Source organism: Protomyctophum parallelum, assembly GCF_964188405.1.
Source record: "Protomyctophum parallelum genome assembly, chromosome: 21".
NCBI classification, from domain to species: Eukaryota; Metazoa; Chordata; class Actinopteri; order Myctophiformes; family Myctophidae; genus Protomyctophum; species Protomyctophum parallelum.
The window spans coordinates 17,399,405-17,413,587 of NC_139713.1; the positions used below are offsets into that span (position 1 = coordinate 17,399,405).

A 14,183-nucleotide genomic window follows, 5' to 3' on the forward strand; every position below is an offset into this window, starting at 1 on the left:
TTAGTATTTCAGTTTGCAGACTTAACTGTTTTGGAAATGGAATGCTAACAGTTCCATCCCGTTCCCTTGTGATTGTTTTGTGTTGAGAAAGCCTGAGGTTCGCCCCAGTGTCTGTTTGCCAAAGGCCAGAACATCCTGATAACCTGCTCTATATAACAATTACCCTGCCATGACAACCTTGTCCGACTGCTGTTGCCTGGCACCTGTCTGTGGAAAATAGTGACATGGGTCGATTGAATTGCACCTGTGATGATCGTCAAGAACACACATAGGTTTCAAATCATTGTCATTCCCTAAAGTCTATCCTAATAACATTTTCCTGTACTCTTTTCCTGCAAACTTTTAATACATTATTCAATCAATCAATCAATCAACATCACTTCATAGTTTCTTGTTGTCGATATTGTGGTAGACTGTAGCATTACTTCCTGTTTTACTGGGGTTATAAAAACGAGGTGTGACGCCTGTAAAATCCCCTCACAGATTGTCTGATAAGAAGAAACTAAATCTCAACTTTGATAATGCTTTTAGAATTCTCCAAAAAAGCACAACTAGAAAACAATGGTTGAGAATTCATCAGAGAGCCGAAGTTTAAATTGACACCATGCACCTTGAGAATGACTTACTGCGAGCTACTAATAAACTCAAGCAAGTTTGGCATATTTGCCAAAATTCATTGAGCAGTACGGTCATATGGGAAAAGACTGAACAGCAATGACATGCAACTCATGCGCACAGTCAAAGACTCTGTTCACACAAGTCCAAATCAGATGTTAATTTGGCCTATCCAGATTGGAATCACATTGGTTTTATCAAGTCTGGGTGGAAAAAATAAGAAGAAGAAAAAGAGAAAAACACATGGAAACTGATTTTTGCTAATTAGATTTGAACCACATTCCTAGGTGGGTTTGGAATTCAATTCAAATCTGATTTATAAAGAAAGATGTGTCTCGGTCTGAACAATGAAGCCTGATTTATGCCTGTCGGTCGGCTATCGTCGTCTGCAAGCAACACTGTCCTTATTGGTAATATAACATGAACAAAATCACTGTGATCCTGCTACAGGAACTTAATAAACATTCTCTGAAAATGGACAGCAAATGCTTTTGAGATTTTCAAGTGGGCTCTGATCCAGAAAAGGTAGTAGACTAGTAGTGCATGCTGCACACATGTACGTGTGATTCAGCCCCATTAGAGTCGGGTCTGACATATCTGAGTTTCATTGGCTGTTGGCAGATTGGATTTTCTTCTTTGCAATGATTCTGTTTTTGGGTGCATCTTTTGGAACTCTACAGCGATCTCCAGGGCAGTCCGATTTTTGGTCTCTGGAACATTGAACCACACAAATAACCCAGAGAGGAAGCAGAAACACAGGAATATGAGAAAGCAAAAGTAGTCCAGATGCTCCTGAAAAACAAGGCAGACATGGAATACATTCAGTATAACAAGGAAACATAAGCAGCACAACGTGTGGGTAATGACAACTTGATGAATTGATTGTGACCTGATTATAGTTTAGGATTTTTCATAGTCCTATAATCCAAGATTTCTTTAGCTTTAAAAAAATATATTTTGGGGCTTGAAACAGAGAGAGAGAACGTATAGTAAACAGACTAGAGAGAGAGTCTGGGAGTGAGGGTGACACGCAGCAAAATCATTGGGCTTGGGAATTAAACCCGCAACTCGCTAGAGTCTATATGTGAGTCTAATTAAGTCAACGTAGATTCTCCATATCGTTGCTGTCGGGCAGAAATTTGTTTGTATTGTATCTCAATCTTTCAACTTTCCTTTCGTAAATTAATGCCCTTCTTCATTTTACAAGAGTGTCACAACCTATATCGAGGTGGCGTGTTGTGAGCTTCTATAACGGCACTATTTTCAAATGTTTTCAAATGGTAATAAACTAGAAAATTGTGCACCTCGGAGCACATGGTCTCCGCCAGGCCAGGTTGCCTACCCGTACCCAGGGCCAGCACATTTTGGAAGGGATCTGAAAAATCAATCTCATACATCTTGAACACATGACCCCAGAGATAATGTGTATGAGTTTGACAACATCTGTAGGAGTAGTAGCAAATGTGTGTTTTGAATCAAATGTAATCTATAGCCTATATGGAGAGTGAGAATCCAAGGTGGGTGCAACGTTTCACAGCAATCGGGAAGCACCATAGATGACGTGGGAAACACCCTATAGAAAGCACCATTAGAGAGAGGGAAGCGCCTTAGGAAGTATGCACCATAGTGGAGATTCTTCCTTGGCCTGCCCTACTGGGAGTGTGCGTTCAAGGTTTCTCATCTGTTGATTGCTCCAGCAGTGCTTGTGGCATTTTGTGCAAAATGGAAGGCAGTCACAGCCAATTGGAATGGAATATGAGATATCTGACAGATACATCTTGATGACATGAGTCATGACTACAGAGATATGGTGCCAATTTGCTTGAGGTGTGGAGGAGAAAAAAAAGCAACATGGCGGAAAACTCTAACATACTGTTAAAGAGTTGCCTGAACCGCTCAGGATGGAATATAAAAAATCTGACAGACACTTCAACCCTATATACATTTCGGCCATTTGAAAATAGCAGATCTACAAGCTCACACTGTGTCGCATCGCGACGCATCGTGAGCTTGTAGTATTTTCAAAAGATTTTTGAACTTGTGAAATGGGACATTCTGCGATATGGGTACTTTTACTTTTAGTACTTTAAGTACATTTTGATGCAGATACTTTTGTACATTTACAGAGCGTTTTCTCACCACTATCAGGGGGAAGAGCATCCCCAACAGAAACAGGCCCATCCAGTTCAGGGTGCAGGCAGTGGTGTATCCTGCAGATTTGAACGACTGGGTGAAGATTTCCCCTGGAAGCGGGGCTGTCACCCCAGCTTAGAAGAGCCAAGAGAAAAAGGCATGTTAATAGGTGATGATATTCGCGAAATTCCCCAGTGAGGTGAAAAGAAGCAGCTTGGACTCCTCATGCATCAGTCTGCCCCCCCCCCCCCATGTTGGCATTACATTAGATAATTGACAAAGGGTGAAAAAATGGGTTGCAAAAGTTGTGGGATAAAAATTATAAGAAAAAAAATGTAATAAAGATATTTAAAATATTTCCCCAACATTTCAAAACCTTTCAACATATATGTTTTTTAAAAGCGGATCTATTGTCACTATTTGTCATGTACAATATATGTACATAGTAGGGATGTGCTGATGAGACATTTTGGCCGATATCGATGTCCGATAATTATTATCAATGTTGATATGATCTCATTCTGTATACATTTCTTTTAAACTTTTGTCCAGTCTGAAAAATACAGGTAACAGGGTATCTGCACTGCAGGCTTAGGCAAGTCAGATTTAACTTAAATACCTTATATTTAATATTGTGAGCTTGTAGATCTGTTACTTTGGGCTTGTTTATCTGTAAAGACAATCGGACCGATTGATCCAAAAACAACTAGGATCGGCCGATACCGATGTGTTTGCAGATTAAATCTCCCATCAATAGTACGTATCGCTTGAGTGGTTGATAAAATGTGAAAGTTTCACAATATGTAGTGAGTATAGTATAGGTCACAAACGTACCAGGTCCACTGGAGAAGAAGAAGATAAAGATGAAGATGAGAGCCAGGCTACAGTATGGCATCCAGGTGACCTGACCCTGGAGCAAACATTGAACATCATCATACTATCATCATCATCATCATCATACTATAATTCTAACAATGTCTGTGTTTGTGTCTGTGTGTCACTGTGACTGCCGTAGCTCCTTACTGCCTGCACCAAGCACTCCCACTTTTCACACAGGCATTGACCATATGAATATGGAGGGCGTAACGAAGCCCTTTTTTCGATTTGACACATTAATGATTATTAATGAATGTATTAGTCAATTACAAACGCACCCGGGCGCAGTACCCCCCACGGCCACAAGGGGGGGAGGGCAAATATCTCACAACGGGTAAGGACTAGTGATAATAAGACAACATTTGATTCTGTCACAATGACAAAGTCAGCTACTTAATACAGTGGTTCCAAAAGTGGGGTCCGGGGACCCCCAGGGGTCCTTGAAGGAGTTCCAGGGGGGTCCCATGCAGCTAAATAATAGTTCGGGACCAAATGGACCCTTATATGAGTCTGTAACTCTGAGAGTGTACAAATTTGTACATTTGTACACTCTCATAGTTAAAGGAGCATTCAGTGATTTGGGTCCGCCCCGGTAACAAGATGTGCACATGCACGCACTACAGTGGGGGGAATATTCTTTCTGCACAGAGCGAGAGAACACTCAGCACACAGCATTACGTCATTGTAACACCCGGTTACGGATATTTGGCTCTTCAAAATAAGGGTTGAAAGTGGAAAAGCCTTGGCAATGCGCGATAAATGGATGAATTAATCCTGGCGGTCATATGCAGATCATGCGGTGTGGTGGGAGTTTACCTGCAGGTAGAGCGTGATGGTGAGGAGGCCGAGGGCGATAGCCATGCCTATGTATCCCCTGAAAAGGAGCACCTTCTTCCCAGTGCTCTCAATAACTATGAACTGCAGCAAGAAGGCCAAAAGAAAGAAGACATGTAACCAGTTCCAATGGGTGCATGAAAAAGCTTATGAGTCGATGTGTGTCGTGATGTCGGTGTGATTGTCGTGATGTGTGTCGTGAGTCACTCACACCTTCGCAACAGACTGATGTATGCTTGTTGTATACAAAGGGTGTGATACATCTTGCCCCAATGCATTTCCAATGGGAGTCACATGGTTTGACACAACATTTGTGTTGTATGAGGGGGAGGGGGGCAGTCGAAACGCAGCCGAAAGCCATACAACAGCTTGTAGTCCAAAATGCTTACATCTAGCATGCATCAATGTTGTATGCTATTGCCTCACTCACACCTTTCGATCTAGCATACAACATTGATGCATGCTAGATGTAAGCAAGATCATGGCCATGTCATGGCCGTCCCAATGCATTTCCAAAGGAAGTCACATGGTTTGATACAACATTTTGGACTACGGCCCAATCCCAATCCACTCCCTTGCTGACTCAATGAGCCCTCACTGACTTAGCTGCGCGTTCATGTGAAGTCTGCGAGGGCTTGAGGGATGTCCCATTTGAAATCGGTAAGTCAGTGAGGGCTCAGCCCCGCCCCTTTATGTGCCCTTTGCCAAAGTCAGCGTCGATGCTGACTTTGGGCTGACTTTAGCAAAGAAATTACCCACAGTTCATAGCGTTACCAGTGGAATGAGGGGGATCCTCATTTAGGTATGCAAATTAGTTATGTATCGCGATTAGAATGTCAACAAACACAATAGTGCTTTCTCACTGTTCTCAAAAGGAGACGGAATGGAAGGATATAGGCTGTATATTTAATAACAATAATAATATTAAGGGAAATATGATGAGAAATGACTAATGAGCAAAGTAAAAGAATATGGAAATGAAATGTATAATGCATATTATTATATATGAATATTACAACTCATATCACACAGGAAAGTGTATTTATTAAACTAATAATAAAACGATCATCTTAAATACTAAAATAGACATGATAGACATGTATAAATAGGCCAAGCATGTAGGTAGGCACTGGCTGTGAATGAGGACAGTTTGTATAAAGTGATGCAAAGTGTCATGAATGGCGGACTCATCTTCAAAGTGCTGTCCCATTTCTTTCACAACAATTTGGAGCCCTTGCAGCCTCTCACCCTCAAGCACTTACAGCTGACGTCATTAAAGTCAATGAGGGTCCAGGGCTCAGGGCTTGAGGGAGGCAATTGGGATTGGGCCTACAAGCTGGCTTTCGGCTGTGTTCAAACCATGTGACTCCCATTGGAAATGCATTGGGGCAAGATGTATCACACCCTTTGTATACAACAAGCATACATCAGTCTGTTGCGAAGGTGTGAGTGAGGCCTAGATCGAAAGGTGTGAGTGAGGCTTACGCAATTGTTTTACTTAATTAAAAGTATGTAAATATGCAATGTAGATGTACTCCGTTACAAGTAGAAGTCCCGTATTCAAAATGTACTCAAGTAAAAGTACAAAAGTATCCACGTCAAAATGTACTTAAAGTACTAAAAGTAAAAGTTCATGTGTACATTACAAAATGCGACGCATTGTGAGCTATTTTCAAATGGCCGAAATGTATACAGTATATAGTTGAAGTGGTTAATGTATGTTAAAAATGTAAATCTCCAACGTAACTAGTTTTCAAATAATTGTAGTGGAGTAAAAGTACAAATTCTGGCTCTGAGATGTAGTGGAGTAGAAGTAAAAGTACTGGAAATTGCATATACTCAAGTGAAGTACAAATACTTCAAAACTGTACTTAAGTACAGTACTTAAATACATGTACTTTAGTTACTTTCCACCACTGCAGTTCTCAAACTTGTCACCGAAAAAGTTAATGGGTCAGTGAACCACATGGGGGTGCTGTTAGCATAATGTAGGCTATATATAGGTTCACCAAGAATGTATTTAGGAGAATATAATTTCCCATAGATTAAACTCCAAATGTAAGATCATTTACAGACAGTTATGCCTTTAGGATTGATTTTAAAATTGTTTTACTTGTTTATAAAGCTCTCAATGGTCTCTCGCCTTCCTACCTACATGACTGCCTGCATGCCTAAATATTTCCCAAACACCCTCAGGTCTTCCACTGCTGGCCTGCTCGCTGTGCCTAAAAAATGGCAACTAAAAAACACGGTGAAGCAGCTTTCTGCTTCTACGGGCCGACGGCCTGGAACAAACTCCCACTGTACCTTCGACAGGCAGCCTCTGTAGACATTTTTAAAGCACAGCTCAAGACCTACTTCTACACTCTACACACTGATCTTTTAAATTCCTTGTTATTCGTGTCCTCACTGTATTGCATTACTGCTATTATTTTAATGTTTTATGCCTTGCTTTTATTTTGTATTTTTTCTCCATTGCTCTGTAAAGCACTTTGAGCTGCATTTCATGTCATGAAAGGTGTATATGTGTTTCAAATAAAGTTTTATTATTATTATTGATAATGTGGTAGAACTTAGAACTTACACAGGCTATAGAGGTAGTGAGCTCACATAGCCCCATTCCTAATGCAGCATAACGCAGCTGGTGAGTTTGGATTCCAGCAGCACGGAACACCTCAAATGAATAAAAGTACACCTGAAGATGACATTCAATACATTAAGTTACATGGTTACATATTACATTCTATAATATTACATGACACACATATCGCATCACACAACATGTTCTTTTATTAGACTAAATGCAAATTGCAAACACCGCACCACCACCCCTCAAAGTACTGGTCCATTTCACTTTATAATTATTTTGTATGATTAAGCATTAAACATCTTAAATTACTCCATTATCCCCTTCCATTAATACTGAGGATTAAGGCATGAAGGCTTAAGGCCCATTTAATTTGCTTTGTTAGCCAGCATGACTGACTGACTGACTGACTCACAGCGTTGATGCCACAGAGCTGAAGTGTGGTGAAGCACACCAGGATGGTAAGCAGCTGCCAGCGTAAGGATGGGTTACAGAACAGCTCCATCACCGTGTGGTTGCGAACCCCCTGCGATGCCACATGCTCCTCAAACATCTCCTCCACCTCCACACTGTAGTCCTTGTTGCCCCATAGCCTCCTAAGAGCTGGGGGAGATTGGGGGGGGGGGGGGGGGGGGGGGGGGAGTAGACCAGTGGTGTCATGTCCATACATGGACAAATGTGACCGTGGCAAAGACTTGGTCATGTCTGTGGGAAAGATTTTACACACCATTATAATGTTCTTATTTTGATCATAACACCCACTTTACTGAATGTCAAGTCTCCAAGGTTTATGGCACATTAGGAGTCCACTAGTACGAGCGGTTCTCAACTGTTTTATTTGCAAAGACTCCTTATGGAGTCTTTGCACTCCTTATGGAGTCTTTGCAGGTTGCAGGTAAGCTAGGGTCCATTTGGTTCCATTTGAACACTCAGAGTTACAGACCTCTTATGGTCATTCAGGGCTATCTATTTATGTGTTTCTGATCATATTAGTGGCAAAAATGGGATTTTGACAAATGTTCATCACAAGCCAACATGGCGATGACCCCTGGGGGGATGAGACTACAAATAACATTGCATTTGTTTCAGTGGTGCAAAATGTAGTCCACTCCTTTTTTTTTTACTGACATAAAAGTATCAATACACTGCAATGTTACAATGTACACTCTGTTACAAGTAAAGGTTCGGAATTCTACATTTACTTGAGTGAAAGTACAAAAGTATTGGTATCAAAATGTACTTAAAGTACCAAAAGTGAAAGTAGCCTATACTCATTATGCAGAATAATGTCCCATTTCACAAGTTTTCAAATGTCTAACATGTCTAAACATCTTTGGAAAATACGAGCTCACAACGCGTCGCAAACTTGTAGATCCGTTATGTTCAAATGGCCGAATCGGGTTGAAGTGGTTCATGTATGCTTCGTAATAATAATACAAATCTACAAAGTAACTAGTAATTACTTTTCAAATAATTGTAGTGGAGTAGTACACTATTTGCCTCTGAGATGTAATGGACTAGAATGTACAAGTATTGAAAATTGGAAATAGTAAAGTAAAAGTACCTCAAAGCTGTACTTATAACTAAGTACAGTACTGCTGAAAGTGTGTGTGTGTGTGTGTGTGTGTGTGTGTGTGTGTGTGTGTGTGTGTGTGTGTGTGTGTGTGTGTGTGTGTGTGTGTGCGTGCGTGCGTGCGTGCGTGCGTGCGTGCGTGCGTGCGTGCGTGCGTGCGTGCGTGCGTGCGTGCGTGTGTGCGTGCGTGCGTGTGTGTGCAGCATTGTAGGTTTGAGCTGACAGGACCTTTTTGATGCCAATCAATCAAGTAACCTTAATTCCAAGTGGCAGCCAGATATCCCTGGTGTATACCATCCGGTCAACTATTAGAGAGACTGACTTGTATTTGAATAACAAGTTCTCTTTACAAAATAGGTCAAACCTTTCTCACAACCCTGGCGGTCTCCCCTGCCCAGCAGCAGGTATTTGGGGGACTCTGGCAGGAAGGGCAGGGTGAGGAGCTGGAGCACCGCAGCGAAGCCACCGAAACCGAGCAGCCACGGCCACCTGTCCCGTGTCCCCAGCAGCTCACTGCAAGAAACACCATGCAGCGTCATCATCATTTATTATCATCTTAATCATCATGTAGAAGCTGAACAGGTACAGGTGTGCTGCTGCTGATTATTTTGTTAACTTTTCCATTTACTCAATGCTTTTAACCACATAATGTAGGCTTTGCGTTATGATGATGAAACATTTCCAATTTGTGGGAGACAACATTATCTGTTTTAAAGAAGAAGGATAAACTTTAGGCAAAATAAAAAAAGATCATATTTCAACTGGGACTGAATCCATCACACATTCTGTCAGCTGACACTTGAACCCAATGCCACCTGACTCATTCAAAGACACTGGACGGTATCTATGACGCCCGGAAGCCTCACCTGATCCCTAACAGCTGTCCACAGAACTTCCCCGTGGAGACAAAGGTAGCAATACTGACACCCACCATGCCTCGCAGCCTCTTGGGGGCGCTTTCCACCAGGTACAGGCTGTGCACAGTAAGACTCACTCCTAGGGGAGACATCATAGTGTCATACATTATGGGACCCGCATCCATAATCAATAACCAGTTGACTAATGACCTATACGGAGACTAAGCAATATAATAGCCACATGTTTAAATGGAAATCGAATGTCTGTAAAGGCGGCCGGGCCTAGGATTGATGGAGCAGCAGCCATCCATGTGGACATAAAGGAAAACGTGAGGAGTAATGAGTTTTCCCTTGGGTCTACCTACCTGCATTGATGCCACAGAGGAAGCGACCAACCATGATCATTTCAAAGGACGTGGCTGCTTTGCTCAGCATTAACAAAACGGCTCCGCCGATGGCCACGAGATTGTTCAGCAACATGCATTGCTTTCTGGCAGGTGCAAAGGAGTGTAAAGGACAAACTGGTGATGAGAGGCAAAACATACATTTCTAAATGTATTAGAAAATAATGAATAACTAAAAGATAATGCGCAAGTTTCCCTAAGCAGTTGAGACGAATAACAGTCTAAATCAAAAAATTATTCTGACCCCTCCACGGAAAGTCCTGTCCTGACCCCTAATCCATCATTTATACATTATGGATAATTAGACTAATTTGACTGTTATTCGTCTCAACTGCTCTGCTGACGACCATACGATAGTCCTTCAAAGAAATACACTATACTAAATGTACTCACCTGCCATAGTTTGCTGACAGTGGACCAGCACACAGGGACCCCACTAGTCCCCCAATGCAGTAGATTGAGACAAGGAAGGACCAAATGATAGAGATATGCCACGTCTCTAAGGTGAGTCCATATCGCTGCATGCATGTTATGTTCACCATCTCCTTTATAAACTACAAAAGAAGTCTTGCCAACAATTACATAATCATTGGTGGATTATTTGCAACCGTAGGTCGCAGATTACTATGAAAACCTGCAAAACATGTCATGTCAGTCTGTCCGTCAGTCAGTCCGTCCGTCCGTCCGTCCGTCCGTCCGTCCGTCCGTCCGTCCGTCACGCCTCCATCCATATATGGTTGTCAGTCTGTCACGCCTCATGACACTTCACGCTTCCATATATGGCCGTCAGTCCGTCACGCCTCGTGACACACTCCATATATGAAGATCACGAAACTGACCTCATCAAACCCTGGATAGCCATACATGGAGAAGACTGGATCATCACCTAGATTTGCATATATGGAGCCGGCCAGCAACTCTACATCTGACCTCAAACCCTTAACTAAAACTTCTAAAAGTAATCAAAATAGGTGTTTTAACGTGAATGTTGTACTTACAGAAGAAGGTGAAGTCATAACAGATATATGAAAGCCATACTGGAATGTCCCTCCGATGCCACAGATGAAAATTGCAGCAATTATGACAGGGCACTGTAACTGTGAAAATTAACCATAAGTGCAAAATATGTATATATATTCGTTGCTGTCCGGAGGAAACCGCATAACTCAATTGTTTAGGTTAAAAAATCAGTGCTATTGAACACCCTGTGTCTGTGTGTTGTTTCGAAAATATTGAACCAATGGAAAGTAGTTAAAACCCCTTGGGACAAAACCTCTTAACTCCATTGGACCCTCAAACTGTCTGCTAAAACAACTAACTCCACCACCTCTCTCCTTCTCATGCAAGTAATTGACAATATCTAAAGTCACAACACCAACTTTGATGAGGCAGTATTGCATAAAAGATAGGTTTTCTTCATTTCCTTATATGTATTTTTCTCATTTCCTGAACAATGAACATTTTGGAGTTATGAGGTTTCCTCCAGACAGCAGAGATATATGAATCACATTTTATATCTCATCCAAATTGGTTCTTCTGTTTACTGATTAACATTGTAGACTATAGGGCAAGTAGGACATTTTTGGGGATTTTAAAGTAATAACATGTTAAACCGTGTAATATTGACCTAAACTACACAGTTTATTTAAAACATGCCGATTAACATTACATTTCTAAATGCTTCTGGTTATGTTTCTTACGTTTCATAGACCTATAAAACACACATTTCAAATTCTAGGAGATTATCAGACACTCTGCACTCGTTAATCACTAATAAGAACAGTAGCTCCATTAACTAACCATTTAAATGATGTCTTACCAGAAGTGCCAGGGCCTGCTGTGAGTGTGACATTGCGGTGTGGTGATGTTGGTCCACAGACTCAGCTCCACAAGATAATTCAAATGTCTAACTAGTTCGGTTGAAAAATAACTCTGTACTGAGTTAAAAATAACTGTACTGAAATTATTTACTTTGTGCCAAGGCTCAAGCAGGGGTGTAGTGGAGTAAACGCCATTTACCCACCTTTTAAATGATTTATTATTAACTCTAAGTTAGTAAGTCAGAGTTTGGATTCAGGGACAAATCTGAAAGGGGAGCAATGGAACTAAAACTCCATGACTTTATAGCAGCTGGTCTCAGCAAGCCGTCATCTTGCAGGGACTGTTCCCTGTTCCTGTTTTTTGTTATAGTTATTCTATTTATGTGACTCATAGGAATGGACTATGTGACAACCAGGTATAGTCACCAGAGAGACGGGTGACAGCCGGAATGTAGACGGCACCCGGGTGAGCACAAGGTGTCCTCCGTGAGGAGGAAGCCCAAAAGCCCTCGGTGCTAGCCTGGTTAATAAACCAGACTAATATCGCACGGACCGCGGGATATTAGTCTGGGGAGGCTCAGCTTGGATTTCATTTCCAGGTCGGCGGGTTGAAACATTTTCTCTTTGACGCAATTGGTCAGAGCTACTGTCAGTCAAAGGTCTCAAGCATTGAAAGTCACTGTACCAAAGCCCGCCCATATTGCATACCGTGTCCCGATTGGCCGCCCCATTTCTCTGGTGTAGGAAATGGGCGTACAATTGAGCCTCTCCAGACCGTAATCCACTGGCAAGCAATTTTGTTTTGCCAACGGCTGATTCGGTCTGGTTTATTAACCAGGATACCTCGGTGCGGCCTTTAGGAGTAGTGCTACTCAAGCCGCAAGCGGAGCCTGCAGCACCACCTTGCTGCTCAGGTGGAGTCCGTGGAACCATTGCGGCTTAGGAATCCACCCCTCCTGAATGTCTGGTGCTGGGACTCTGGTGCAACGCACAGGTCCTGGCTGCACCTGGTGAGAGCAGGAGTGGACCTGGTGAGACGTAAGAGGGGCCCGGACAGGAGTTAACCCACAGAGCCTAAACAACAACAAACAAACAAAAACAAAAAAAAACACTGTTTGAAATAGTCACTTCACTTGTGCTTTCTGGGGTATGATTTAGATTGGCCCTTAAAGATGAACTCATGTAGCACTGCCCCTTTAAGGGTATTGCATAAAAGAGTTGACCAGGTTTGAGGCCTCATTGGAAAGAAGACATGTAAAAATTCTATTAGAGTTCTTAAGGGAAACAGGAGTGTTTGACAGGATATAGTTTAGTTAGGGTGTGTGTGTGTGTGTGTGTGTGTGTGTGTGTGTGTGTGTGTGTGTGTGTGTGTGTGTGTGTGTGTGTGTGTGTGTGTGTGTGTGTGTGTGTGTGTGTGTGTGTTGGGCCTCAGGAGATGATTCTTACTTGATCCAAGAGCTGGATCACTAGATGGCGGTAATGCACCATAAACTGGTTGCCAACTGCCGTAAAACAAAAAGAAGAAGAAGAAGAAGAAGAGGCCTCGTCTTTGGCCAGAAGCCTGATTTGAGTGTTTGTTGGGGACCTGGAGGCACGAGGTGTACACAGCCTACTTGGTAAGAAAACCTCAAACAAATGTTGATCAGGGCAGCGCCTACTATAGTGACATGGTAGCTAAAAGGTTGCAAAGCACCTGGAAACATCACCTCCAAATATATACGGATGGGGAAGAAGACCCTAATAGGGAAGGCAGGTTTTACAGCCAGAGTCAGTAAAGGGTTAGCCTCTGAAACGTTAGTAAAGGGTAGGCCAGGTGAATGTTCTTTTTTATTTTTTACATGGGGACAATGTTAGTCAACTGTTTAGCCTAATTTATCCTCTGTACTTGCAGCGCGTCCAGGTCCTTCCTGGATATTCAGGTGTATTTTTTTTTTTTTTTAAGATATTTTTTTTGCGGCTTACGCCTTTTATTTGTTTTTGAAGGGACAGACAGTAGGCTGACAGGAAACGGGAGAGAGATGGGGGAAGACATGCAGTAAAGGCCGTGTCGGGCTCGGGAGTCGAACCCGCGGCACACTGCGACTGGATTACCAGTCGGGTGCCCAGACGGTTACGCCACCGCCTGGGCAGGTGTATTGGTAGGTTTTGATATTTTGTATTTTAGTCATGTTGCTATATTTTGTATAATGTAATGAATTTGTATTGAGGGGTAACCAGATGTACTACGTGGTCTCTATCTATTCACTATCTATTCACAGAGCCATATTGTATTTGACACTGGGCTTTGTCAGAGTGTTTGTTGGGCCATTATGCATAGTGGTGTTGAGGACATTAATTAATATCACATATACCGGTACTTTATTTGCTTTCCTATTTATATTGTTTTGATTGGTTTTATTTGCTGTGTATAGTTTTTGAGGGCCCAGTAGTTTGCCGTGTCATTAGTCAGAAGGTTCATTTTTCCGAAATTACTATCCCTATCTC

General features: G+C 42.1%; 1 protein-coding gene across 1 annotated transcript; it reads right to left on the bottom strand.

Annotated features, from left to right (window-relative positions):
• Positions 1-1,191: 1,191 nt before the first annotated feature.
• slc2a11l (solute carrier family 2 member 11, like) lies at positions 1,192-12,632 on the bottom strand (the record flags this gene model as incomplete). The annotated part of the gene is made up of 12 exons (XM_083793270.1): positions 1,192-1,407; positions 2,755-2,882; positions 3,583-3,658; positions 4,441-4,542; positions 7,043-7,153; positions 7,461-7,648; positions 8,983-9,131; positions 9,485-9,614; positions 9,841-9,965; positions 10,273-10,433; positions 10,878-10,976; positions 12,543-12,632. The coding sequence occupies 12 exons, from the start codon at positions 12,630-12,632 to the stop codon at positions 1,192-1,194; spliced, it is 1,575 nt and encodes a 524-aa protein (XP_083649396.1).
• Between the last annotated feature and the right edge of the window lie 1,551 nt (positions 12,633-14,183).